The sequence below is a fragment of the Podarcis bocagei genome (genome assembly GCF_964188305.1).
Source record: "Podarcis bocagei genome assembly, chromosome: 2".
NCBI lineage: Eukaryota > Metazoa > Chordata > Lepidosauria > Squamata > Lacertidae > Podarcis > Podarcis bocagei.
This window is the reverse complement of record NC_138126.1, coordinates 106,240,135-106,264,995: the sequence shown is the minus strand read 5'-3', so window position 1 is coordinate 106,264,995 and position 24,861 is coordinate 106,240,135. Positions and strand designations below refer to the sequence as shown.

At 46.6% G+C, this 24,861-nt stretch overlaps 1 protein-coding gene across 7 annotated transcripts in view; it reads right to left on the bottom strand.

The window, feature by feature from the left end:
- Positions 1 to 3,192: 3,192 nt before the first annotated feature.
- Positions 3,193 to 24,861, bottom strand: part of CDC42EP4 (CDC42 effector protein 4) — a 32,887-nt gene continuing 11,218 nt past the window's right edge. For 5 of the 7 annotated variants that reach the window (XM_081180955.1, XM_081180952.1, XM_081180950.1 and 2 more), the window contains exon 2: positions 3,193 to 6,063. In XM_081180955.1, coding sequence (XP_081037081.1) covers positions 4,890 to 5,915 — 1,026 coding nt within the window. In that variant the 5' untranslated portion in view covers positions 5,916 to 6,063 and the 3' untranslated portion in view covers positions 3,193 to 4,889. The other 2 variants (XM_081180953.1, XM_081180954.1) reach the window with 2 other exon arrangements.

The following is a 24,861-nucleotide window of genomic DNA, read 5'->3' as shown; positions in this document are numbered from 1 at the left end:
TGAGCCTCTGAAAGTGGCATGGTCAAAATTTCAAGTCTTGCAGCCTCAGTCTCTGCATTTGTAAAAAATTCTAACCCAAACACACAGCTGAGCCAGAAAAAACAAACCACTTTGAACTATGACACTACTTTGCTCCCAAAGCCAACCCCCCTACCCCAAAACAACCAAGGTTTCAACTTCAGCATCTCCTTTGGTTATTTTGGCTCTGAAAAAACAACAACTGGCCTTCCACAGCTGTCTGGCTGGAAGACAAAAAATGGAAAAGGGCTCATCTTCCAAACTAAGAGACAGAATTGCAGTAGTGGAAAGAGGTTTTAATTTAGGTCCTTGGCAAAGTTTTCAAGTACCTTCATTGCAGGAACGTTGGTCGGGGGGGGGGATATAATTTGGTAACTCATAGAACATGTATTTTGGAAGGACTCTGTGCTGTCTTTATATGCACAGGTATACTTCACCACTACCCTGGGTGACAGCTCTATAATCAAGGACTGGATCACTAAGTCAATGGAAGACGACAATGTGTTTTCCTTCACTCTGCAATCGTATTCCCAAGTTGGCAACAGATGAACGTGGGTGGGTATGCAGAGAGCCTTTCCACAGTTATCCACCTGTAACCTTTGTGCCAACCTTTAAAATAATGCGCATGAAGAAGATGGAATGGAAGGATATCGCTCCTCCATTCTTTGAAAGAATGTGTGAAAACATCTGCTGGCAAGGTTCTGCCTGCTGACATCCCTCGTAACTTGGAAATAAGCTTGACTTCTCTCCTAACCACAAAATTAATGCCGTTGAGGGAGTATACTGACTTCCTGCAAACTGGCTGTACAGAGTCAAAGCTGAACAGAGCATAATCTGCATTAATTTATCCTAAACGGGGGACACAATCTGTTGTCCCCTGTAGTTAGAGGGCCCTGCGGCATGGCATCAAATCTAAAGCTTCCAGTGCACGTGTTTGTTTCACATCTCCAAACCGTACTTCCAACCCTGCATTGCCTCTTCTCTGGAAAGCCTGTCACGTAGAACAGAGGACTTTCCCCTTTATCTGACCATGCTCCCCAAACCACTGCATTGGCTGTTTAGTAAACAGAAGGCCGAACCTGCCCCAATTCAGCTGAGCAGAAGGGCCTCCCCCAACCAGCTGCCACTGTTGTTGTTTCTTTCACAGAACAATGGATCAGTGTCCCAGGCTAGCATTTCCATTGTGTTGAGTGCTGGGTTTCAGATAGATCCTGCATTGTCTGCTCTTCCATTTGCCTGCAAAACAGGGACTTGACTCTCGTAACATGCTGGAAAAGTGGATGTAGGGCACCAATATCCTTTGGCATTGCTCTGTGCTAATCATTCCACGCCGCCCCCCTTCCTCTTACAGTAACGCTATGGCTGCTATCTGCTTGCATTTGAAATGTCCCCTTGCTTGGGTTTTCTCCAGAGCCTGTTCTCACAAACACTTGAGGCTGCAGTGAGCTGAGGAAGCTAGACCTGTAAGCAGGCTGCCATAGCACAAGGGGAACCAGAGGCAAGCCAACTCCCTGCGAGATCCATCTGCTGAAAACAAACTTGCACTATTGTTGGTTTGACAGTAGGCCGTTAAGTGCTGAGAGGGGGACACAAAGATCCGATAAATATTCCCAGGGTGACAGAAAGTTATGAAACCAGCAGTGCGTAGGTTCCGCACTGTGTGTTGTACAGTGCAGTGCCTGGGGCATTGCTGAAAAGGCTCTTTATGGAAGGAGGCAAGCAGGCTGTGTGGGAACTGGGGGCTTGTGGGTGAGGCAGATAAGGTCACGCCTTGAGCGAAAGCAGCTGCGCGTGGCTGGGACGCCGCGCTCTTCAGACGGATGGATGCAACTCACAAGTGAGACGGCTAAATGTGGTGCTAGAAAGGAGCTGGAGTCTCCCACCCCAAGGAGATGCAAGCTTATGACTGGAGAGGTGCAGTGCTTTTGAGAAACTCTTTTAAAAGGAAGAGGAAGTACAGCTCAAACTCAGCTCCTGGGCATCATAAAAAAGTTTCCAGGCAACAAGTATTTCTACATCTCCGAAAAGAATGCTGCTGCCCCAAGTTTCATTTTACTGTGACATCATTAGATTACACCAGATCTGCATAGCACATGACCTATATAGGGTGCCCCCCTCCCCAGGCTCAATAAATCAGGCTGTTAAAACAGAACATCTTTTCCAAACTGCCTCTTTTTTTCTAAAGAAGTATGTTTAGCTGTTTTGTTAGGCTTTGTAACAGTTTTAACTGTTTTGTTGTTATTTCCCTTAGATTATTTATTGTGCTTTCAAGAGGTTGAGAGCAGACTTGGGTGGGCTATGCCCCAAAAGGCAGCCTATAAATAATTTGGTAAACAAACAAATGAAACACTTTGGACTGGGACTATAACATAAAAATTATTTACCACATGCCCCCCGCCCCCTTGGCCATAGTAGAAATCATTGTTCAGGTTAAAGGGGGGGGGGAATCTGCCAATTTGATTGGAACAGGGAAAAAGTGAAGGAGGGAAGAGACAATTATGCACACAAAAACACTCAAAAGAAAAGTTAAAGCCCACCGTATAGACTTTTTTTGGGGGGGTGTAATTCAAGGAAAGGGACACGGGTGGTGCTGTGGGTAAAACCTCAGCGCCTAGGACTTGCCGATTGTATGGTCAGTGGTTCGAATCCCCGCAGCGGGGTGCGCTCCCGTTGCTCGGTCCCAGCGCCTGCCAACCTAGCAGTTCGAAAGCACCCCCGGGTGCAAGTAGATAAATAGGGACCGCTTACTAGCGGGGAAGGTAAACAGTGTTCCGTGTGCTGCTCTGGCTCGCCAGAGCAGCTTGGTCATGCTGGCCACGTGACCCGGAAGTGTCTGCGGACAGTGCTGGCTCCCGGTCTATAGAGTGAGATGAGCGCACAACCCTAGAGTCTGGTAAGACTGGCCCGAACGGGCAGGGGTACCTTTACCTTTAATTGAAGGAAAGAGAAAGATTACAAGTGTGGTTTCTGTGTTGGCCTAATGGACACAGTGTCAAAAAATGCACCACACTTAAATGAGGCCTAAGATTAGAGTGGTATCTCTGCCATTCGTTGGTTTGTAACTCTTCCTGATTTAGTAACGTGAGTTCAACCATCTAACCAGTTCTTCCTTTTTTGCATTCAGCCTTCCCCACAAGTAAAACAAAACATTCCCAATAGATTTAAGGTCTGTGGTTTTGTTTGTTTTTCACTATAGTTTAATTTCTTTGAATTTTAAAACAAAAACATACTTCCATGTTAAAAAGTCCTCCATCCAACGCACCAACAAAACACCTGTACACAAGCAACAAATTCACAATCCGAAGAAGGGAGATAAACCTACTCCCAAAGGGATAGGAAAATCTAATATACAGTATGAACCAAAAGTCAAAAAATAAAAATTAAGGCAGGAGTTAAGTGTTTAATGCCCCGCAAAATGAAGGCAAAAAAAGAGAAAATTTGAAACTCTAGGAGGCAGGAATGTCAGCAGCAGCTCCCAAATAACCTGGGAGGGAGGGCCCTAAAAGCCATTTCAATGGGGAGGAACTGAGCAGGGCAGAGTCTCCATTGTTCCTGGAATGGGGAGTGCCAAGATCATTGTTCTTCGGTCAGCCTTGGTGATATTCTAGAGTCTCAACTAAGAAAGGATGAAGTTGTATCAGGTTAGGCTGCTTGTGGGACTTTCCGTTTACACCTGTAGGCGTGCAGGTAAGCCACATTCCCCCATTAGTTTCCCTAGCAACACAAACATCTTGTCCGTGTTACAAAAGGAGGAAGAGCCTGGAAACAGAAAGGGGGTGGGGAGAGAGAAATATGTCTCTTAATCAATTGGTCAGCTAGACTGACCACCACTCTTGAAATTCACCTTGCACTGGGGGAATTCTAAACAGTCCTTGGGAGCTAAACAAAGTTTCTCTCCAAAAACATTCCACTACAAGGAGAGTTTCACATAACCACCATCAAAAGTGGCAACATTTAGGGGCAGGGAGGGTTTAAGTCATGCTCTTCCAAGAATTGCTAGCATCAACTTGTGTGCCCAAAACAAGACCAAAAGAAGGACCCAACGTAAAGGCAAAAGGTAAACTAGCTGTGCTTCTCCCATCACCACACCCCCACAATCTGTATTCCCAAAGAGTTCCTCTAGCTCTGATCTGAAAAAAACAAGAACGAAATCTCTAGCGTAAATTCCAACGTTTGTAGATCTTCCCAGAGGCCTGCCCACAGGGAGAGAACGCTTAGCTTCCGAAACATGTAAGATTTGGAGGGTCTGGTTATTTCAAGCTTCCGTCTTTTTTTGCTCTCTACAAATATATTGCATCCTTCAATGTTGTGCTAGGTCCAGAATGGTATTCTCCTGGGCAATTAGAAAATAATAATAATAATAAGTACTAGTAAAAATGTAAAGGAAAATATATATATATATTAATAGGGAAACTAGTTCTTTTGAGCTTTGCTCTAGTATTCAGCTCTATATTGCTTTGAACAGCCAGTAAATAACTCTTGGTGTGCTTTTGTCTTTGTTTAACCTGTTTCATTACACTCCGAGTTCTCTCCTGCGAAGAATGCTTCTTCAAATATGCTCAAGTGTTATCTTTTATTCCTTTGACTCTGGAATCACCCAAAATATTTCAAAGAGGCCATTTAAATGTGAATTCACCCCCACCTGCTCCTTGTCTCAGACCCCCCCCCCCACCAAAACAGGGAAAACTAAGCAAAAGAAAACACCATCTTTCTTTAACGGTCTGTTTAACGGAATGATGGCGTTGAAAACTGAAGATTGAGAAAGGGGATCAAGAGCATTCAACTTTTTCCGCACCACAATTTATTCCAGAATCTGTTGAAAATTTTTCCTTCTTGAGCCAAGCCAAGTGTAAAGGTTCCAGTCACCTTTCTTATACTCTTATCTCGTCGTCTTCCTCATCCATGAAGGAGAATTCCTTTTCCGGCTGTTTAGCAGCGTCCTGCCTCGTATGCTCTGGAACGCCCTGGTTCTGTCCCCTGGAGACTACAGTACGCTGTTCCTCTCCCACAGAGGTGCCGCTCGAGATGGAGCTGCTGTCCATTGTCAGGCGACTGGTAATGCTGCGGGCAGATCCAGGGCTGTAGGTTGCTGCTCTGTTGTCATCCGACTGAACCAAGGAATCCTGGGGGCGCTTGCTTTCCTGGCCAAGCCAGTGGCCTGTCAATGCCTCCGCAGGACCTGCCTCCCTCTGGGGGTCTTCTGCACCATGATAACCAGAATCCTCTTGCTCCCATGGGTCCTTATCCATGATGCTCAAGACATCCCCCAACATGGAGGGCCCCAGATCAATATGGAAAGACATGATGGACTCTGCGTGCTTCATGCCGTAGCTGCCCTTGGGCACTACCAGGGGCAGGTCCGTTATGTCACCAAAGGCCCGCTCTTCCAAGCCAGGACTGTGGGGCCCAGAGCTAAAAGCGGCTGCCGCACCGTTCATTTGCTTCTCTACAGGGGTCTTCTCCTCAGGGGCTTTCTTGACAGGGCTGGAGGAAAGGCTCTTGGGCAGTTGCTTCCCACCACTCCTGTCCGTCTCCTTCTCAGTAAGCTGAGGGAGGGAGACGGCATTCTTCACAAAAATGGCGGAGTCCCTCAGAGAGCCCAGCATATCCCGCCGGTCGCCCCGGGTGACGGACTGAGACCGCTTGCTGCTGCGGAACTTTCGTGACAGCAGGCCTGGTTTGGATGAGGAGCTTGTCTCCTCCGCGGCTTCCTGTTCCCCCTCCCCAGCCTTGCTGTTGAGGAAGGAGGTGTCCCCAAAAGCATCACCAGCCCGTCCCACGTGCATGGTGTGGCGGAAGTCGCCAAGGGGAGCACTGATCATCTCTGCCGTCAGGTCGGCCCGAGAGCGGCGCTTGGAGTTGGCAGAATTTGTCACCAGCTGCTTCAAAATAGGCATTTTGGCAACAAGCGTGAGAGCTCTTTTGCACAGGAGTCAGGGTGGTGGGACTGGAGAGGTCCTGTTCAGTTGTGGGTGGAGCAGGTTGTACTCCTGCAGCCTCACAGGTAGGCCTCAAGCCTCTTGATGGCCTTCAAACAGTCCAAGCCTAAAACACAGACATAAGAAAGAAAGAGAGGGTTAGGTCTCCTCAAGACAACAGAGGTGCTGCTTGCTCTGTTCCTTTAATGGGGGCATGAGAGGCCACCATCTACGGTGGGGCTCTCCATCCAACCTGCGAAACTCTCCCTCAGGTAATGCCTAAACCCCTCTCCAACCCTGTTCTGTTCCCTCCTCAAGTACTTTTACCTAGTTGGTGTGTTTGTATAGAAACCTCTGACTTTGGGGTGGCTGGAATGTAATGTATTGCACAAAGGTAAGCAGTGTTAGGTGCCAAATGGCTCCTTAAACCAAGGTTACAGTCGCCCAAAATGGAATGTCTGGTTGCCATTTTGGGGCAAGAGGTTCTCAAGTCTTTATTTTTCAAATGATGGACTGACTGTGATTTGATTCTTAGCTAAATATCTGGCTGGTTCAGAGGACAACCTGGAGATAGATTAAGAACTTTGAGAACTTAAAAGAAGGAAAGTCATTTGATCCAGGGACAGCCCACATATATATTGGCCCATTCCGACCTCTTTTTTCTTAATGGTGGCATGGACCATTCATAACATTATGTATATTCTTCCAACTATAAGCAGGGCAGTGGGAAGACAAGCTACAGCAATTAACTACAACATTGTACACTGCTCCTGCTCAGGCTACACAGACAAAGCATTTTGGTTCCTGAAATTAAATCTGATTGTGCAGATAAGACATAACTGATAGAATTACAGGGTGTGGTATCAGCGGGTGAAAACAGTCATGATCCAATGATCCCCAGGCATGCATCTCCAGATGGTGGAGACGTCAGACACCATCCTGGCGCCCAGGCATCTTCACTTGGTCGCAAGTGGCTGATAGCCAGGTGCAAAATGCGCCTGGCTAATTTCAAACGCTGAAGGTAAGAACCACCTCTGTTGCTCCACCCACCTTTGCCTATAGCCCTGCCCACCCCGGCACGTAGCCCTGGGAGGTTACTCATAAGGGAATGTGGCCCTTGAAAAATGCTCCCCAGCCCTACCTGGGAGGCACAGGGTAATTGCTCCTACAAGACTATTCTCTGCCCTGCGTGGTTGCTTTACTCAATGGAAGGGGGGGGGGACAACCATGAGATGAGCACTTATAATTTCACCAAAAAAAGCAGCAGCACCGAGGGCGGCTCTGCTAGATGCAAACCAGAAAGGGGCAGTTGTGCTGGAAGCTCTAGGGGAGGGAGTTACATGAAAATAGCTCAGTGGGGTAGGAAAGCATGGTTCAAAACAGGGGCATCAGAAGATGACTCTCCCCTTCCCCCCACGCTTGCAGAAATCTTCTCCCTTCACTTTTGATTTACTGCTCCGAGGCAGTTTTGCATGCTCAGTGGAGCAGCCATCATAGGCAGGGAAAGGAATGAGGCAGTAATGAATGCCTGTCTGCTCCTAGAGAACATAGCTGAGGCGCATGTTTGCAATAAACTAAGGAATATTTGAGACAGGCACCCCCAACCCCTCCTCTCTCAGAAGCATAGCTTACATGAGGTGGAGTGCTGTTCTTCACCCATCTTCGCCCCTTCCCACTCCAGATAAAGCCCTGCTCATTTGACTGCAGAGCCTCCTGACAGATATATATCTGAAACAGAGGTCAGTGACCCCTTAGAGCGTTCCTCACATCAGGAGATTTGGCATTAGTATAGATCAGGGGTCAGCAAACTTTTTCAGCAGGGGGCCGGTCCACTGTCCCTCAGACCTTGTGGGGGGCCGGACTATATTTTGTGGGGGAAATGAATGAATTCCTATGCCCCACAAATAACCCAGAGATGCATATTAAATAAAAGCACACCTTGTACTCATGTAAAAACACCAGGCAGGGCCCAAAAATAACCCAGAGATGCATTTTAAATAAAAGGACACATTCTACTCATGTAAAAACACGCTGATTCCCGGACCGTCCATGGGCCGGATTTAGAAGGCGATTGGGCCTGATCCGGCCCCTGGGCCTTAGGTTGCCTACCCACGGTATAGATGCTAACTTCTTGGGGACCTTGAGCAAAGCAGAACTATTGTTGCCCACAACACACACTTGCCACAAATACACACATTCCTCCCCATGTTTAGTTTCTGTCCTGCTCTGTGGTCAAACTGGTTTCTACAGGTTACCTTTAAGCAGTGCCGGGCGGGGGGGGGGGGGAGAGTGCCGAAATGGTTGCCAGCAACACAACCAGCACTGCTGCAATCGATGCCAATCAGCTGGTTGCTCTGGGCACCTACTGGTCAGTGCCAATGCCTTGTACCTAGTAAAATGTTCTCTGTGCACCATGCTTAGAGCAATGTAAGGCTTTGCGCTCTCTCTCTCTCTCTCTCTCTCTCTCTCTCTGTGTGTGTGTGTGTGTGTGTTTTAAAAAGGTTATATGAGTGTGCCATATGAATGTAGAACTATTCACTTTTTGTGTGCAGTCGTTAAAGGGAAGCAAATCCACACTGGCTTCCTATTGCCACATAGAGTTACTTCACCAATTGAACAATGATTTCTTGTTTGATTAATTTTTAACATTCAATTTCTATGAAACGTGTGCACTCCCGCAACTCAAATATTCTCTTCCTTCTTGGGGTGAGGGGGGGGGGAGGTGTGTGTGTGTGTGTGTGTGTTTATAAGGTGGTAGAAAGTTCCCTTTGGCAATGAAACAGACTAGAAGGGAAATTCTAGCACTGATTATATGGATCCTTTGGCTTGTAGGGAAAGCAGCTATAATTAAGAAAGGCTTTTATCCTTGCAGGAGTCCCCCACTCCAGTTCAATGTATTGACAGCATGCTACTGATACTGGAGAAGCGTCGGTACCCCACTAGCAAGAAATCGGCCCACTTGTTCAACAGAAGTGATCTACACGCAGCTGCAGGAATCAGTGAAAAGCCAGCATATTAAAACAGCCATGTTTTCAAAAGGTGGTGGGGTGCACATTCAGATAGCAATAGAAAGAAAAATAGCCTGATAATGCTAAACTGGTTAGTATCAAAGTTTTTAGACCCAAAAATAATGTGAATACTTTTTTTTTAAAAAAAGTGTGTATGTACATAGAGGAAAACAAAAGTAAATCAGCAGCCTGTGTGGATTTGTGAACAAGAGATCACACCACCCAAATCAGCCCGGCTTCCTCATTTCACAAGCTAGCGCAACATTCTGAAGCTGAGATACTAAGACCTGATCTAGTTATACAACACAAATTATGAAATAAGCTGGATAATCATTAGCCAAGAAGCAGCTCTATTAGGCAACTTGTCCAATGCCTGGCCCATGGCTAATTTCCTTCCATTGTGCTACAATGATAGCAATCCTATACATATCCACTCAGGAGGAAGTCCTATTGATTTCAATGGCATTTACTCTCATGTAAATGGGTACAGGATTGCACCACAAGCCATGGTTCTCAGTCACTGTCAAATTAAAACTCTTCCCTGGGTTAAAAGTTAATTCTATGGGGCCTCTGCACATGGTCCAACCATTTCTGACCTCTCTAAGAGTTATCACAACAACAGTAAGGTAAAGGTAAAGGGACCCCTGACCATTAGGTCCAGTCGTGGCCGACTCTGGGGTTGCGGTGCTCATCTCGCTTTATTGGCCGAGGGAGCCGGCGCACAACTTCCGGGTCATGTGGCCAGCATGACTAAGTCGCTGCTGGCAAACCAGAGCAGCACACGGAAACGCCGTTTACCTTCCTGCCAGAGTGGTACCTATTTATCTACTTGCACTTTGACGGGATTTCGAACTGCTAGGTTGGCAGGAGCAGGGACCGAGCAACGGGAGCTCACGCTGTCATAGGGATTCGAAACACCGACCTTCTGATAGGCAAGTCCTAGGCACAACAACAGTAGATATCACAAAAGCCCCCCCCCCCCCGGTTTTTTAAAGCATAATTGTGCTGCTGCAGATCCAAAGCAAGCTTCTGCACTATTGACAGAGTTGTATCAATTATTAACATGCCTTCACAGTTACCCTTAAGTCATGAAGATTAGAAGCAAATACCCAGAATGGCAGTGAATGTACCCAACCTGGAACAAAAAAAGAAAAAAAGGGGGGGGGGAGGTTGGGTAGCAAGTCTCATTCCGCTACAAACAGCTGCCCTACCATGAGCTGAATAGTTTGACAGTGCACAGGAGAACTTAACATATTCCAGAATACCAGAACAAAGAAATACCCTTGTCATTTTGAACTAACAGTTCACCAGAGGCTTTGAAGAAGACTAAAGTTAAGGGGGGAAGACATCCAAAAAGAACACAAGAGTACTGCCAAAAAAGGTTTAAGATTTTAAGCTGTGACTCACATATTTCTGCATTTTCTTTTTTTAAAAGCGCAGTTCACAAGGCTGGCTAAGGCATCCTCAAGTTTGTGTGCCTGTGGTTTTTTTTTAAGTTACATGGGGGAAGGGGAGTGAAGATTCTGGGGATTTTGAAGAGAATAGAAAGCAGACACACAGATGCTGAAGGAATTGAAAACAGACATCAGAGCAGGCTATGAAAGGGGACTACAAAAGAAAGAGAGAGAGCGAAGCCAGCCAGATCCGGAACAAGCCAACAGCGGACACACAAACTTTTAAAAGAACACATGCTTGCATCGTTGATACAGGAGGACAAAGAGCTCGCCACTTACAAAATGGGGGAGTACGCTCAGACTTTCACCACTTATCGTCGTTTTGCCAACTCCATTGAAACCGAAGCAGCGTAGGGAAGCTGCTTTATATGGAGTCAGAACTTCCCTTTATCTTGCTCAGTCTCGTCTCCATGGACCGGCAAAGCCGCTCTCCTGGTTTCTTTCCCAGGTGGGCCTACCCTGAACATGCTGAGGAGACAGGGACTTGAGACCTCCTGTATCCAAGGCAAATGCTCTACCCCTGAGCTTGCAGCTATGGTTCTGTGCATCTTCATGGTCAAAGCAAGCACACAACATCAGCAGTGGGAGTATTCACTCCCCCCCCCCATTTAAAACAGAGGGCAAACCATTGGCTGTGGGAAACCCAGATGGATAGGCAGGGTTTAAATAATAAAATTAATTATTACAGTGGTACCCTCAGGTTACATACGCTTCAGGTTACAGACTCTGCTAATCCAGAAATAGTACCTCGGGTTAAGAACTTTGCTTCAGGATGAGAACAGAAATCGTGCCCTGGCGGCGCAGCAGCAGCAGGAGGCCCCATTAGCTAAAGTGGTGCCTCAGGTTAAGAACAGTTTCAGGTTAAGAACGGACCTCTGGAACGAATTAAGTACTTAACCCGAGGTACCACTATATTATTATTGGCTTAATTTGTCCTTTGTGATGTCATCGGGGAGAAGAAAGCCTACCCCACTCCCCACCCCCCGCAAAGATACTGGAGCAGTAACAGAAAGTAGGGTGTCTGTGAGAGAGAGTGAAGATGCAGCTGCAGTTTTGCTAAATTCTCACAGAAAAGCAATGATGCTGACAATGGTTGAGAGTAAGGAAAGAATGTGGCTGAGGATCACCACTCTCCATTCAACCACGCTGTCAAGCCCCCGTGTGAAATGTGCCAATTTCAAAACCCGCAAGTTCTGCATTTTACTATTCGGGGGCTAAGCAATTTGTGGTCTGCAAACTCTAGCAGTGGGTAGGTGCAAATCAAAGCACACTTTCATTTCAACTGAAGTTACAAAAGCCAGCTGAAACCGACGCTTTCAGGAGGCGGAAGAGAAGTTCAAATCAGAGGATGCATGAAAACAAATATGGGAGGCTCACTCTGCCAGCCTCAAAAGGGCTCGCTTCAGCTGTAGCTCCCATTCCTAGCTGTGAAAGCCAAGAAGTCCCACTGCAACAATCTAGAGGGGACCGCCTATGGGACCGCCTCTCCTGGTATGCCCCACAGAGAAACGTACGGTCTTCAAATAAAAACATCTTGAAGGTCCCAGGCCACAGAGAAGTTAGGCTGGCCTCAACTAGAGCCAGGGCTTTTTCGGCTGTGGCTCTGATCTGGTGGAACGCTCTGTCACAAGAGACTAAGGCCCTGCGGGACTTGACATCTTTCCGCAGGGCCTGTAAGACAGAGCTGTTCCACCAGGCCTTTGGCCAGGGCACAGCCTGACCCCCTCTCTCCTTCGGTAATCCTCACAGAACTCTAGCCCAATGGTTGCCAGTGGCTTGATTTGAATTAATTTTATAATGAATGATTTAAGAGTGTTGTTTGTGCTGTGCTTTTGTACTGTTTTATTGTTGTTGGCCGCCCTGAGCCCGGCTTCGGCTGGGGAGGGCGGGATATAAATAAAATTTATTATTATTATTATTATCAGGCTGCAAAACCTCTGCAGAATGAGCTACATGTAGGCAACTGGCAGAGCTTGGGGGGGGGGGGCTGGGAGGGTTATTCTGTGCAACTACAGTGTTACCTCGGGTTAAGTACTTAATTCGTTCCGGAGGTCCGTACTTAACCTGAAACTGTTCTTAACCTGAAGCACCACTTTAGCTAATGGGGCCTCCTGCTGCTGCGCCGCCGGAGCACGATTTCTGTTCTCATCCTGAAGCAAAGTTCTTAACCTGAAGCGCTATTTCTGGGTTAGCGGACTCTGTAACCTGAAGTGTATGTAACCTGAAGCATATGTAACCTAAGGTACCACTGTATACACAAAAATACAAAATGGATACTGGCAGAGTTGAGCTTTTCGAGGATCTCAGCTCTCATTACACGCCCCCTGCCCACAAAAACCCCTTAAGAGTATATACAAAGTTAGTTTTGCCACTATACCGTGGTACCTCAGGTTACAGACACTTCAGGTTACAGACACTAACCCAGAAATAGTACCTCGGGTTAAGAACTTTGCTTCAGGATGAGAACAGAAATCACACAGCAGCAGCGGCAGCGGGAGGCCCCATTAGCTAAAGTCGTACCTCAGGTTAAGAACAGTTTCAGGTTAAGAACGGACCTCCAGAACGAATTAAGTTCTTAACCCAAGGTACCACTTTAGTTTAAAACCATGTTGATGGCAGCCTTAATCATTTTCATGAGGCTTATGTATTATAATCGGGGTAGAACTACACTGAGCCTGCTTAAAAAGCTAGGCACAGGTCCTACCTGAAAATTTCCTGCAGATTAACTTGGATAGAGGTACTGAATTTTCTGCTTGGCAAACATTTCATGGTTTCCTATGGTTACAAATTAAAAAAAATCTATTTTTAATAGAGACTTAAAGCTTTTGAGAACACAGCTCGAACTCTGCCACTCAACCCCAGTACCGTATTGGAGCAGGCGGCCAGAGGGCCGGAGAACGAAGAGGCCCTGCTTTCTTCCTAGCAGATGTCACCACTCAGCTCCTGTTTTTGAAGGATTTGGGTACCACACAGTCGTGTCCTACACCAGCCAGCCTGCCCACCATCACATCAAAGCAGAGAGGTAATTACACAAGAAAAGATTTCTGTCTAGCAGAAACAGGGGGGGGGGTATTTTTGTTAATAGCACTGCGGTGGTCCATCTCCCCAATGTGGCAAGTGCCCTTCTGTCAATCAGAGACCACCTGACCTTCAGAGCTGCTATGCTACACATGGGCAGGTCAGAAACCTCTTTGTAAGTAGCTACAACTGGATCGACTGGAATGGTTGTGTTTTCTTCCATGCACCTTTCTCTTCCAGCCTTGCCTGCTTGAAGCTTCTTTTACAATAAAACCTCTTAAAGCAGTGGGGGCCCCTTGGGTGCCTTTTGTGTCAGATTTAAAAGGCATATATGATGTCACCAATGATTTTAAATCTTGTATTTTTATATTGTTATAGCGAGAGACCGAGAGAGGACTAAATAGCTGACTTCTGGCAGCAGGGGCAAAATTAAACAAAAATCATGGCTGAACTGGGTTTTTTGCTGACGCAACACCTTTTTTCCTGTTTGAACTGATGTGATCTCCAGGAACAAAGTTGCTCCTGGGCAAAACTCTAGAAAAAGAGCAACCTAACAAACCAGCTTATGGTTCCCCTAGATGCATTTTTCACTAAAAGCTGGTTCACTAGGGGCATTATATAGTGGTCGGGTGGGGAATGGTCAGGTGGAGAGTAAAGCAGGGGAAATGATTCATAGAACCATAGAATTGTAGAGTTGGAAGGGACGCGGAGGATCCTGTGTAGTCCAATCCCCAGGAATGCAGGAATAGGGAGCTGCCCCATAAGGGGATCGAACCTGCAACCTTGACGTTATCAGCACCACACACTAACCAACTGAGCTCAGCGGTGAAGGAAGCCCCTCGGGCCCCTGGAGTCTGCCTGCCTCCTCCCACTCAGCCACCCTAAAGCTGGGGGGGGGGAGAGAGACAGCGGGCGAACCGTTTAGACACGCATCGTTTCGCGGCACAGTAATTCAGTTTCGTAGCAAACTGGAGGTTAAACTAGCCCCTTACCAGCCCCAGAAGGAGTGCGGGGAGCATTTGTGCGACACAGTTTGGAAAGCTCTGTCCTCAAGAGACTACGGTGGGCTTTGGAAGACCCGCATCACAGAATACGCAGGCTTCTCCTTCTGTGATAATCTTGATTACCAATGAATAGCAGAGGCTTCTGATGGTTCCAAGAAGTGCTTCAAGGCACACAGAGTTCTCCTTGTAGCTTGATCTGAATAGTAGCCTAATTCTGTGTTCCACAGCCCCAGGCTATATATATGCACAGGGTTCCAAGCATGAGATCTGAAACAGGCAGCTGCTCTCTAATCAGCAGCCACCTCATGCGTCCGCACCCAGTGGTACAAGTGGTGGCACCCAGGCTACTACTGTAGGGGCATAGCTCCACCACCCCTCCCACTTTTTACACATCTCTGCTAAGAATTAAACCCCAAATAATCGCCTTAAAGAAAAATACAGACAATTGCGACTGGCTAATACCAATCCTCTACCCTTAAGGGCAAGGGACGCGGGTGGCGCTGTGGGTTAAACCAGAGACTAGGACTTGCCGATCAGAAGGTCGGCGGTTCGAATCCCCACGAAGGGGTGAGCTCCCGTTACTCGGTCCCTGCTCCTGCCAACCTAGCAGTTCAGAAGCACGTCAAAGTGCAAGTAGATAAATAGGTAGCACTCCAGCAGGAAGGGAAACGGTGTTTCTGTGCGCTGCTCTGGTTCGCCAGAAGCGGCTTAGTCATGCTGGCCACATGACCCAGAAGCTGTACGCCGGCTCCTTCGGCCAATAAAGCGAGATGAGCGCTGCAACCCCAGAGTCAGCCACGACTGGACCTAATGGTCAGGGGTCCCTTTACCTTTACCCTTAAGGTGGCAGTTCAGCATATTCTGGGCTCTGTATAAAGATTTGTTAATGAATGAATTACCTATTTAATATACAAGCCAGGGACAACCTGCATTTCAGTGAATGCTGAACACAAACCTCTTTACCAAGATGTTTGTTTCCAGGACCCATCCTATTGCTGTGCTTGTTTTAACTGTTTTTAATTTTAATCTGGAAGGGATCTGCTGGCGAATGGCGGGTGATTATTATTATTAATGTCCTGAACAGCAACATGGTGCCCATAGGTACCAACAAGACCACAGAGACCTACCAGGCTCTTGAACCCCTTCTAGGTCATATCATGAGCTACAATGGTCAACAACCTTGAATTTCTTTTCACTCATCCCAGTGTTGGCTGCTTAGATACTCCTTCCATTTCGATTGGCCAGCAGGCATGGAAATGAGGGGGTAGAGAACCATTGGTTCTCTCTGTTGATGGTGTCCAATTAGAGCCATGTTCTCTTCACCCAGCTGCCAGCAGAAGAACACTTCTAATTGGACACCGCCGGCAGAGGGAACAGTTATAATGGGATGCTGCCAACAGACATGTCCAGTCTGAGATTTCAAGTGAGCATCTATGCCTGACTGCAAGCCCTGCCCCCCTTCCCCAAACCCCCACAATGTTAATGGACGAAGGGAGAAAAATGGAGCAGGCCATGGGTGTTTAGGAGAAAAAGTGTGTCCTGGTGTGTGTGAGTGATTGAGGAGAAAAACAGATTGTGTGTGTGCGTGTAAGAAAGGAAGTAAGTTTGCATTCTGCGGAATGTGTGGTTTGCCTGACAGACCCTTTTTTTAAAAAAAAGTGTTTTATAAAATGAGCACTGGAGTGGTCTTGCATTTCGAGGCTCAAAACCGTACACCCCCACCTTGCGCTCAGTTCCTTGTATGGTGGTACCTCAGGCTAAGTACTTAATCCGTTCCGGAGGTCTGTTCTTAACCTGAAACTGTTCTTAACCTGAAGCACCACTTTAGCTAATGGGGCCTCCTGCTGCCGCCGCACCGCCAGAGCACAATTTCTGTTCTCATCCTGAAGCTAAGTTCTTAACCCGAGGTACTATTTCTTGGGTTAGCGGAGTCTGTAACCTGAAGCGTCTGTAACCTGAGGTACCACTGTATTCTGCCTTGCCAGTGTGCTTTCCCTGAAACAAGCATTGTGCGGCTGGCCATGCACACAGCAGTGACCATTTTATGAATGGGAACGCCTCCCCCATCCCAGCTATTTTGCGATGGCGCCCACAACACTCTCAAAATCCTGCTTGTGCTCATGGCCAGAAAGTTCAAAGGACTCTTGATGCAATGGCATGCCTGGACTTAGGCTGTTTCAAGGAGTGCATGCACTCAATAGAGCACATTCAGCTCTTGCAAGTAATACTCATGGGAGGCTCCAGCAAAGACCAGCTCCTTTGCAGTCCAGCCAGCTAACAGGAGAAAGAGTGAATAACCACAGCAATCCACGTAGGCTACACATCTATTTTTGTATTGTAACCATTGGAGCATTCATCAGGTGGGAAAGGAACCCCCATCTTTTCAAAGACACCTCCTATACTTACTATTAAATATTCCCCTCCCCTAGAGTTTCAACAAGTGCATGCAACTTCCTTGGAAAAAATGCCTCAAGGGGAGCCTCTCCTAGTGACATAACCCATTATAAGCAAGTACAGACAACATAATTAGTTACTCAGAGCACAAAATGATGAAAACTAGGGAGTCTAGCATTGCAGTCTCTCCCAGACAGGAAAGAGTCACAACTCCATCTGTCTACTGCAGAATTACAGAAACAAAACAGAACACCCATCGCCAGATACATAATGGGTGACCGGGTGGAGGGGAAGAACCAGTTAGGTTAGGTAAATAGAAAAAATCTGGCCCAGTGATAACCTTAGGAATGGCCCTGCAAGCATTGTGACTCAGGGGGTGTCAGTGTTTATGGTTAAGTATGAAGAGTCAACATTGAGAGGGATTTGGAGCCAGACATTTGCTTCAAGGCTCCTCTTCAATATAACGCATCTACAATGCAGTCATTGCCCAGCAGATCATATGAAGCAAGCTGGTTGATTTCACAGAAGCTTCCAATGAAGAGACCAAACAGTTTTTGCCTTCTTCAAAAGCAGAAATGGACTAGATCAAATTAAGTCTTGAGGAATATTGTAAGGGGAAGTAGAAACATATTAATAACCTGCACCACTGGAAGGACAGATCCTGAAGCTGAGGCTCCAGTACTTTGGCCACCGCATGAGAAGAGAAGACTGCCCGGAAAAGACCCTGATGTTGGGAAAGATTGAGGGCACAAAGAGAAGGGGACGACAGAGGACGAGATGGTTGGACAGTGTCCTCGAAGCTACCAGCATGAGTTTGACCAAGCTGCGGGAGACAGTGGAAGACAGGAGTGCCTGGCGTGCTCTGGTCCATGGGGTCACGAAGAGTCAGACACAACTAAAAGACTAAACAACAACAACAACAACAACTGATATGTTATAAGAGGGATGGGGAGAATTGTTTGCTTACAATTCTGTATTTGTTTTTTAGCTATATATATCAATAAAAACCTGTCTAGTAGAAGCAGCAAAAATTTATTATTTGCATACATTTTTACTTTAACAATTGTTGCCTACGTTTATCTTAAAAAGCTACTGAGCTAGGCCTTAGTGGCCCCATTTCACAGAAAAATGGCACAAGGCAAGGCTATAGGATTTGAACTCAGGTCTGCATGCCATGCAAATCTCTCACCTTTATGGCAATCTGAGTTACAGCAAGTGAATCAAATTAGTGCTCAACTCCATGAAGCAGAAAGAGTTACTTGTCTGTAATGGTCCACTCTCATACCCTTTCATCTGCCATCAAGACATGGGAGGATTTCAGATGTGGGCAAATGAGAACTGACATTCTCCACTCTACAGTAGCAGAGCCACAAGGATTTCCCCCACAGTCTTCTTCCAGCTGCCTGATTGTTCCTCCCCCTCTATGCTCAGCCTGTTTTGCGGAGCTGCATCTCCTTGCCTTCTCCTCTTTCCCCCAGGGGTCTCCCTGCTCACCTATCACTCATTGAGTGTGCTAGGGAAGGGCAGAAAGTGGAACGAGAAAGCGAAAGGGTTCTGATGCATCACAGCACTTCTCAACAAGACTGGTACACACAGTGCAAGGTTACAGAATAATGCAGATCATGACTCTGTTTTGAGTTCTAGGTCTCAACACCGGTTCTTCAACATTTACCTTGCTTATAGAACTGAGAGCCTGCAAGACACAATGTTTGCAAAGCTGTTTGAAGCTATCATTTTAAATGAATGCAATAATCAAACCTTTGGGACTGCTGGAAGCCCAACTCTGGAAACTTGTGGCGATGGGCAGGTAATAAATCTAATGAAGTGGGCATTTCTAGCCACATTTAGTCCAATTCTAACATATATGCTCACACTTATCTGAAGAGGAAAGTCGAATCATCCATAATGAAATGCACAGATCTCACGTTCCAGAGCCATCTAATAAAGACTTTATTCTAAGAGAGTATTATACTGTAATACCATTAGGGATAATGTGAAAGCATTCTGGACTCATTGCCCTGTGCACTTATGGCTAGGGGACAGCTCAACAGTCTTGCACCAAAGCCTCCTTACCCTGATGGATGAAGAAGTTTCCAACTCAACCACAGCAGCCTTTGCCTTTTGTATGAGACCTCTCTCTCGCAGAAAATTCAACTGTGAAAGATGTTATTCTCCTTAGCTGGAGTTTAACGTTCCACAATGATCCAAAGAATGAGACATACCTGGAGGTTGTTGTGTTGCACACTTCCTTTACTGCCCAGTCTCATGATCTAGAAGTAAAGCAAGAGAAGGGCAACTCCCCTCTTCTACCTCTTTATTTGGGGCGGGTGACGGAGAAAAGAATGGAGCCTCTTGTCTCCATCTGCAGTTGAGCAACAACTGAGACAGGATCCTGTGACAATCACGCTGTTACTTGGAGAAAGCTAGAGGGTAAGTGAAGCTTAACAAACCATCCCCTAATATTAGAATCTGCCAAGAAAAGCTCCATTGAACGCCAAGACATTATGAAAAAATTTAAACAGGCAGCCCGGCTGGTGGCCAGTTTCGAGGTCAGACAGTCTATAATATTGTGTTAACCCAATGTATTGTGTTTGGAAAGCTTGATCTAGTCAGTGGGAGGGAGGGAGACACATGAAAGCCACATTGGCCAGTAAAGACACTGTAAGTATGTGGCCCCCAAAGGACTGACAAAATTTGCTTAAAGCAGAATATAAGCATCCCATAGAATGCAAGAGGCATCCCTTATTATCAGCACTGTCATTAAGTCTGTCTGCTCCCCCCTCAAGTCTCCTCGTGGTGTTTTGGATCTTCTTCACTGAAGACCCTTCAAGAGTAGTCAGGCAGTCATCACAGAGCCAGGACAACTCTTTCCCCTTTTCACCATCTCAGTGTCTCTTCACCCTACTAGAGCAGCAGCCTGCTCGCCCCCCCCCCCTCAAGATATTAACAATGGACTCCTGGACCTGCTCGTGTGATGTATGTAGAGCAAACTTTGCTCCCAAAGTCCACTGAAGGTTAGAGGAGCTGACTGAAGAGTTAGGGGAAGTAGGATCTGGGAATCCTACAGACATCATTTCACAACTCAGCTGCTTCCCTTTCTTTCTAGGAACACATCTCACATAAGCAGCACTTCACTATATCCAGTCAGGCGTTCTTCTGGCTGGACCAGCCATTAGAAAGCCACAAACATGGCTCAGATACAGGAAAAGAGGGAGAGGAGGGGAGAAGCACCAGATCATGCTTTGAATTTAAAAAGGATAGCATGGGGACACTGCTCTCAGAACACAACATATGCTGGTGTAAAAAAAAGCTGAATTGGTGATTGGTGACAAAGTTAAGTGAAACAGATATACAAGAATGTATGTAAGATACAAAAATACAATCACAATAAAAGTTATAAAATAAAAACAAGGAAGTCGCGCACAGATGGAAGGAAGACATAAGGCAAGAAATAAGAAGCAAATAAGAAATTACTAAATGTTGGTACATAATGAAATGTGAAAATGTGAATTTACAAATATAATGTATATATAACACTATGTAAATATTTCATATATGTAGTGCAACATTAATAAATAAATAAAATTTTAAAAAAGTTGAATTGGTTAAACTGACTAAAAGGAACAATCTTAGTTATTCTACACAAGATGGCAGTTCAGTTGTCCTAAGAAGATATGCCAGATCGCAATACTGTACTAATACTTTAAGCCTGGCATTAGGGGAAAGTTCTACCATTCTTGGTATTGGAGCCATCTAGACAGCTCCACTACCAATTCCCAGGGTGAATTTAGTGGAACTGAACACATGAATGTTGCACATGACATCCTACATGTACAGGTTTCCCCGTACATCCATGACAATGGGTTGAGTCACGTGATGTGTTCCACTACATGAAACAGCTACATGCTCCCTACAAGGATGTTGGTCCCCAGGGCAAGTGTAGCAGCTCAGCTGACTCTTAGAGCAGGTGCACACATAACTTGCGATTTACCAAGCTGAATGCAACCTGCCAACCATGCACAGACGCTCTTGAGGATTCAGTAAGTGTCAAGTATTTGCTGTTGCCGGGACTGCCTGGGAGTGCAAAAACAGAAACAGGAGGGTTTTCGAGCAAGCCACAAGTGATGGGCTGTGCAGACCTGCTTTAGAGTCAGAGGATTGAGCATGTCACCATGTGGGAGGTCTCTGAAAATGGACTCCCCATGTCCAGTGATGATTCCCATCCAGCATTTGCAAGGACTCTCCGTGCAATTTGCCCCCAATTACCGCACTGGCCCGAATATAAGCCACACTCCCCCCCCCAATTCCGATCATGAAAAGTTAAAGCATGGCTTATATCCGGGACCTTACGCCACTGGCAAAGCGGGGCGGCTCACCCCCACCGAAGCAGCTCGGGAGTGCGGCCACCCGCCGCTCCAAAACCTCCCTCGAGCTGTCGGAACGAAAGGGGGTGGCCTCCCCCCCTTGTTTTGACGGCCCCTAGAGAGCAGCCGGAAGCGTGGGGCAACAGTGCCACTGGCAAAGTGGTGTGGCTCCCCCTGGAAGCAGGCCTGGTATTTTTTCTTTTTCTCTCCCCCCTTCAATTTTTAGGGTGTGGCTTATATTTGGGCCAATACGGTATACAGCCATTCTCCATGTTCCCCACAGTAGTCTCCAAGAACCTGGACAGGGAAAACTAGATGTGGATGAGAGTCACATGGCTTTGTTGCTGTTTAGTCATGTCCGACTCTTCGTGACCCCATGGACCAGAGCACGCCGGTCACTTCTGTCTTCCACTGCCTCCCGCAGTTTGGTCAAACTCATGCTGGTAGCTTCAAAGACACTATCCAACCATCTCGTCCTCTGTCGTCCCCTTCTCCTTGTGCCCGCCATCTTTCCCAACATCAGGGTCTTTTCCAGGGAGTCTTCTCTTCTCATGAGGTGGCCAAAGTATTGGAGCCTCAGCTTCACGATCTGTCCTTCCAGTGAGCACTCAGGGCTGATTTCCTTAAGAATGGATAGGTTTGATCTTCTTGCAGTCCATGGGACTCTCAAGAGTCTCCTCCAGCACCGTAATTCAAAAGCATCAATTATTTGGTGATCAGCCTTCTTTATGGTCCAGCTCTCACTTCCACACATCACTACTGGGAAAATTGCCCCAGTCATATATCCTAGTCACATGGTTAGGACTTGCAAATACAACTACCAGGATAGAGATAGTTCACCATGGGGAGAGTGATTTGTAGCAGTGCTATCAACAGAAGGAAGCCAAGGCAAATATAATAAAAGGTGTGTGAAAGAGAGGGTCGGAACCATTTGGCCTGCTATGTCCCTTGTCAAAAGCAGGACTGTACCCATGATCTGCTCTCTACCAATTGCTTTCGAAAGCGTTTCATGGCGATAATGTACTTCTTAATGGGGAGATTTCCCTGGGGCGATTAAAAGTTGCACAAAGGCATCTTCCCATGCTGCCAGAAAAGCACTTCGGAGCTGAAAAGTGGCACCTAAAAATAGGTACCAATTTGCATGGGGGTTTTATACAGCACACACTCCCAATTTTGCTGGCTTGCCGCGGTGTGGATTACCTGTGCTAGCTTGCTGCTGCCCCAGTGTTTACCTTGCAAGGATCAGATATGTTGAGCCAGGTGCAACAAAAAATGAAGAGCAGGAGCCTGCAGGCAAAAGGGACATCCCAAGGAAACAGGAGTTCGGGGAGACATTGCACTTTTCTGTATTCTGAGATCTAATAGTCTAGATGGCCACAAATTTATAGCCATTTATAGCCAAAGCTACTTGCCCGCTCCATGGAGATGAATCGGAGGTAGCCAATGTGGTGCCTATCACATGCTATTAGACCGCAACTCCCAACAACCCTAATCATTGACAATGCTGCATGGTACCGATGAGAGTTTTAGTCCAACAGCATCTGCAAGGGCAGCACACTGGTTATTATCCCTGAATTCAGGGGTGCCTCTTAACCCAAGGGATGCCTGGCAACACCCAGAAGGCCAGCATTCCTGTATTACATGCACACAAGTGAATCCCATCTGAAGAACCTGAAGCTCAGGGGCAGAGCACCAGTCTTGAATGCCTCTCCAGTTAAGGCACCTCAGGAGCTAAGCAGAGGTCTTTCCCCAAGTCTAGGATTTACACTGCCAGAGCAAGTAAATATGGTGAGATGGACTTGTCTGATACAATAAAAAACTGCCTCCTATATTTGTATGGCATTTGTGATCTTCATATTCAGGAGGGTGTATCTTGCATTGTGCTCTGGTTACACACACATTTAAATCTCCATCAGGCTCAGTGAAATCGTATGACAATGTTCTAGAATTCTGGAAGACCAGTGACAATAACAAACTGCGGGTGACAAAGGCACCTGCTGCAAAGGGAAAAGTGGGGCCCATTACATAATTTGCAAAGTTAAGGGTACACAAACTCTTCTTTAATGAGAAGGCCATACGCTTATTCTTTCCTCACGTTAAACTCCTCCGTCAGAGCAAAGTTTGTTCAACATACTAAACGATTTGTATTAACATGCCCTGTGTTTGTTCTTGCTACAGAGAGGCCTACTTAGAAGCGAAACACAAAATGTATTTGCACCAGGACACGCACCCAGGGGGTTGGCACTGCCAGGTATCCGCTGAGGACCATGCCACACTAGGGGCCAACTGCCAATCCCTGAATCCTCCTGACTGGTGCTTCTTGTTCACCTGCCCTTGTCTAGCGAGCAGTAAGAGCAGCAACTGAACTGTGTAGTGGTCAGAAGGATGGACTAGAACCAAGGATGTCCAGATTCAAATCCGCACTGGGTGAGCCAACTCTCAGCCTCATGATGTGATGACAAAATGAACAGGTGGAGAGGAAACTATGCACATTACCTTGAGCTGCTTAGAGGAAAGATATATATACATGTAATATATAAACATACCTCTTCTCCTGCCTTTCTGGGAGGAGATACAGAGTGGGCCCAACAAGAAAGGTAAGTGGTTAGTAGCAACAGCTCTGGCGAGGATGGCCAAGCTCGGGTTTGGGCTCAGGCTCTTGAAATATGGCAACCCTAACTGTTTTAAAATACAGTGGTACCTCGGGTTAAGAACTTAATTCATTCTGGAGGTCTGTTCTTAACCTGAAACTGTTCTTTACTTGAAGCACCACTTTAGCTAATGGGGCCTCCTGCTGCCACTGCGCCGCCGCTGCACGATTTCTGTTCTCATCCTGAAGCAAAGTTCTTAACCCGAGGTAATATTTCTGGGTTAGCGGAGTCTGTAACCTGAAGCGTACGTAACCTGAGGTACCACTGTACTGACTTCTTAATTTGGGTTTCAAAAAAACAGGGGCCGTCTTATACGTGGGGGCATCTTATACACGGAAAAATACGATACTTGCCCCATCCTGGTCGCAAGTAAGGACACACATCTGTTCCACTGTGCTCAAGTACACAATCCCAGTGAGAGGCTACCTCTCTTTCATGCTAGACTTTCCCAGTCAAGAACAGGCCCTGTTCTGCACTTGCCCCTTAACAACATCCTGAACTTTCCCTCGTCAGCAACTGAACGCCTGGCTAGGCCTGGAATTAAGGGCCTGCAGTACATTTTGGTTCACAAGGCAGCACTTTGTGGGAGGAAAAGGTCACAGGAGCTGAGCTTTGATCAGAGTCACCAGAGCAAAAGACAGAACCTTCACTACTGCCCACAACCCTTCAGATAGATTAAGAGTTTCATCTAACACGAGAGAAGGGAGGGGGCAGGGTAAGCAAACAAAGTCCTCTTTATTTACTTGGTTTTATATTGTTGTCTTTAAAATAACCTTTGCTGGTAGCGCAGGAGATCTCCCTCCTCCCACAAATGCCTACAACCAGGAAAGTCAGGTACAGGCTACCTTTTAGGTAAGTCACAGCACTCATAACAACACTATCCAGCTTTTGAAGACTGGTTCTGTTTTAATGGCTCCTTGAAAGATTTGGTTTGGGGTTGGGGGCTGGTTCTGCTACACTCATAACCCCAGCTGCCACCACCCCACCAAATTTAAATTGCATTATCAAGGCCTTTTTATCAGAATTCCTGCT